General features: G+C 48.2%; 1 protein-coding gene across 3 annotated transcripts; it reads right to left on the bottom strand.

Annotated features, from left to right (window-relative positions):
• Positions 1-920: 920 nt before the first annotated feature.
• LOC131502647 (spindlin-2) lies at positions 921-2904 on the bottom strand. Of its 3 annotated transcripts, none has more exons than XM_058713511.1 (2): positions 2627-2904; positions 921-1889 (listed from the first exon to the last, which is right to left on the bottom strand). In XM_058713511.1, the coding sequence occupies exons 1-2, from the start codon at positions 2788-2790 to the stop codon at positions 1091-1093; spliced, it is 963 nt and encodes a 320-aa protein (XP_058569494.1). In that variant the 5' UTR covers positions 2791-2904; the 3' UTR covers positions 921-1090. The 3 variants fall into 3 exon arrangements, with proteins under 3 accessions (XP_058569494.1, XP_058569493.1, XP_058569495.1); XM_058713510.1 differs by having other exon boundaries at positions 2519-2903; XM_058713512.1 differs by having other exon boundaries at positions 2580-2693.
• Positions 2905-3481: the final 577 nt, after the last annotated feature.

Raw genomic sequence — 3481 nt, forward strand, 5'->3', positions numbered from 1 at the left:
TACAAGATTTACTGCACCTGGGTCCTCTGGGAAATGTGAGGAGGCAACCCACAGCCTCGTGTTTATGGGGTGCCATGTTAAGTGTGTATAGGCTGAGGGTTGGGCTTCTGCTGAGCAGTTGTGGCATAAAATCCCTGGAATAAGAAAAGCTTTTTAGGTATAGAGTTCACTCCTGCTTAAGTCTTGACTCATCCCTGTCAAAATGCCATTCTAGGGAACTTCCAACCCATTTGGCTTCTTTGACAGCTGCCACATCCTCTCTGCACAGAGCGAGGGAAGGCAATGTGGCTACTTCCAGAAGTACAACTTTTTCCTGGGCCTTCCCATGTCTCGTGGACCCCATTCCTCACACCTCCTTTTCTGTATTCTCACTTACTCTGGCAGTCTTTCCGCTTGGAATTCTGTCTTCCTCAGTGTTCCTCCCCTTATGGCTCCTTACTCATGCAGACCCTTTGAGTACCCTCCAGATTCCTGCCAAATACCTCTTCCCGCTCCCCCTCCACCTTGCTCTAGACCTTGCCCTAAGTTACGTTGAGCCCCTCTCTACTCAAGGCATTCTGTTTGTTTTCCTCTAAGCCCCAAGATCTCATTCTCCGTTATTCACCACCCCCTCCCAGTTGTGTGCCTCTCTCTCTTAGGCCATCCCTCCCCCAGGGAGCCTCTCCATTTCTGGCCCTGCCCCACCTCTTCCTAGGCAGTCACCTTCCCTTCTCCCTCCCTCTACAGCCCATCTCTAGTTCCTTCTCCTCCCCCCTCTCTAGACCAGACCAGCTAAGTCCTATTCCATTTTTAGATGACTGATTATGATACTAGCTGAACTTTATTCACAGCCTGCATTTACAGCTGTCCCTTCCTTTCATGCCCCATCCACCAAACACACCCAATCTTTTCAACATGACAAAGTCCTTACACACAGCATGTCATGTCCACATACATTTGTATTTTTCAAAACAAAACAACAGTTATGCTGGCAAAGATGTTGAATTAACAGGGACCCTTAAGCTTTCAATACACTGAAAAGCAACATTATTTTGCATATCTACAAAGTATACATTTGTTCTCATAAATGTGGCAAAGTGTACCCGAACAGTTAGGACTTTTTCACCAAATCATAGACATAAATATGGAAATCATCATCAAACTTAATAAAATACACAGAGGGTTTGGCTTCCACTTGGTGAATGACCTTGCCTGTCCTTTTGGAGCCATCTTCTTTGGTATATTCCACATGTTTACCTATGAGGCCATCTATAACTCCTTCTGGCTCCCTCTCTGTTGGAGGAGACTCACTGGACTCTGGCATGATACGGAGGTCTCCTTCTCTGTAATCATCTAGAAGCTGGTACATGTATAAGACAGGATCCTTCTCATAGGTAATATAAAACCAGGCTTTCATGATAGGTGCTTGAGCTAAGACCATTCCCCTCCATTCATCTTTGGAACCATGCTCACCCTCAAACATATGTTCCACCGCTTTCCCAATTATGGTATTTGCAAGGCGCACATCTGTGACTCGAGAACATGGCACCTTATCAGGAAGGATTTTAAGCTTTAAAATCCTTTCATCTCTGTGAAGTTCCAGTCCATAGACACAGTCAATTCCATCATATTTGACCAGGTAAAGAGAGGGATTGATAGGCACCTGATCCAGAACGGTTCCTTTCCACTGCGTGATGGGCTCATTGCCTTCTTTCCATCCGTGTGAAATTCTGCAGCCCACTATGTTCCTTCGGAGCTGGTATGAAGGTCTGCCCCTCTGCTTCTTTTGACAGGTCTTTTTCTTCCTCATATTTGCAGATGCAATGTGGTGATCATCAGTTTCCCTGGTTTCCTGATCTGCAGCTGCCTTTTTGTGAAGGGTCTTCATGCCTGCAGGAGGAGGAAAGGGGCTAGGGAGAAATATTTGGTGTATTATAGTGTGAGATTTTTTTCCTTTTGTATCTCAAACTTCTTGGGCACCAGGTACATTCAGCCCAAATCATTCTAATGTGTCCAGCTGGAATACTGAATATCAAAAGACTATTGCATGTTTGTCTTCAGTGCCCTCCCTCCAGGCTTCTTTGGCTGTGCTGCAGCATTAGAGAGGCGGTGAATGTTGTGGTCCTGGTGGTTGAGGCCCCAGATAGAGGGAGCAGGCTCTTTTGCATAATGCCTGATCCTCTGTTGCCATCCTAGGACCCCACACCAAACACGACTATTCACCATTTCTTAGCCTCCACCTCATTTCTACTAATGTCACTCCGCCTGCCGCCTGCCCATGGCCACCTATTCTTAATCCCTTTTGTCTCCCATCCTAATGCCTTCTGCCTGGTGTTCACCTCTCCTTCATGTCTCTTTCTGGTCATCCCCATTTTCCTGTTGAGCGCCTATAACAAACGTATTTTCATGCCTGGCTACCTTTGTACATCATCCAGGTGCTCTTCAATTCCCCCAAACACACACACACACACACACACACACACACACAGTCCCCAAATCACCCTTTTTACTCTCCCTCATAACTCATCAGAATACCGACCCCAATTTTCTTGCTGGACACCCACCAACCCAATCCTCCCGTTTTCTAGTCCAGTGCCCACCTCCCCACGTCCGGGGATCACGGGCCTCACGTGCCCAAATGGGACACCTTGCCGCGCTGCCTCCGCTGTGAACCTGCGGCAAAAGAGGATCAGCAGACGATGAGGTGAGTGCTTGCAGGAGCTGAGAGGGGAGGATCCGTAGGCAAGAAGTTATCTTGGAGCGCTTTGAGGAAGGCGGAGATGGAGACGGTGTCCCCAGCACTCGGCTCATGGGTTCTCAGTCTCACTGTTGGCGGCAGCAGCACTGCCACATCTGGCTCCCACCAGACACAGCCGCCGCCGCAGTCTCCTCCCTCTTCCCGTAGCGCAGCTTCCTGCCAGGAGAGAGGCCTCCCCTTCCTGCCAGACACCGCGCTCCCCCACCCCATCCCCAAGTCTCACAACCACCGCTGCCTTAGGCCTGGGAGGCTTTCCTTGGCTCCCAGCCCCGCCCCTTTCCAAAGCAAGGAGCCTCCGGGACCACAACCCCTCCCTCCCTTGGCACCCACTCTTCAGGTCGGGGAGGCTCCCAGTCTCCTCCCCACAGCCCACACCTCAGTGCCCTTGCCCCATCTGCTTTCTATCCTCGAGGAATCTGCCTTTTCTTTTCCCCATGCCCATCTAGAGTTATTATTTATATACAGAAATCTTCCTTTCCTGTCATTAAAAGCAATTTGAAGTAGGAGGAGAGAAAAGCACCTCAGTCTGCCATCTTGACCAAATCTCGAGATAATTACCAGACTTTACATCTTGAGGATTTTTTTCCTTCTTTTTTACTTTTTCCTCCCTTTTAAAATTCTTCCACTGATTGCAAAAGAATTGCATGCACAGTGTGGACATTGTGTAAAATTCAGAAAATTCATCTGAATAAAATAATCCACTTCTTATTCCCCAAGGCTTGCAGCAAAATATTAACACTTTAT

The sequence above is a fragment of the Neofelis nebulosa genome, chromosome X (genome assembly GCF_028018385.1).
Source record: "Neofelis nebulosa isolate mNeoNeb1 chromosome X, mNeoNeb1.pri, whole genome shotgun sequence".
Classification (NCBI taxonomy): domain Eukaryota; kingdom Metazoa; phylum Chordata; class Mammalia; order Carnivora; family Felidae; genus Neofelis; species Neofelis nebulosa.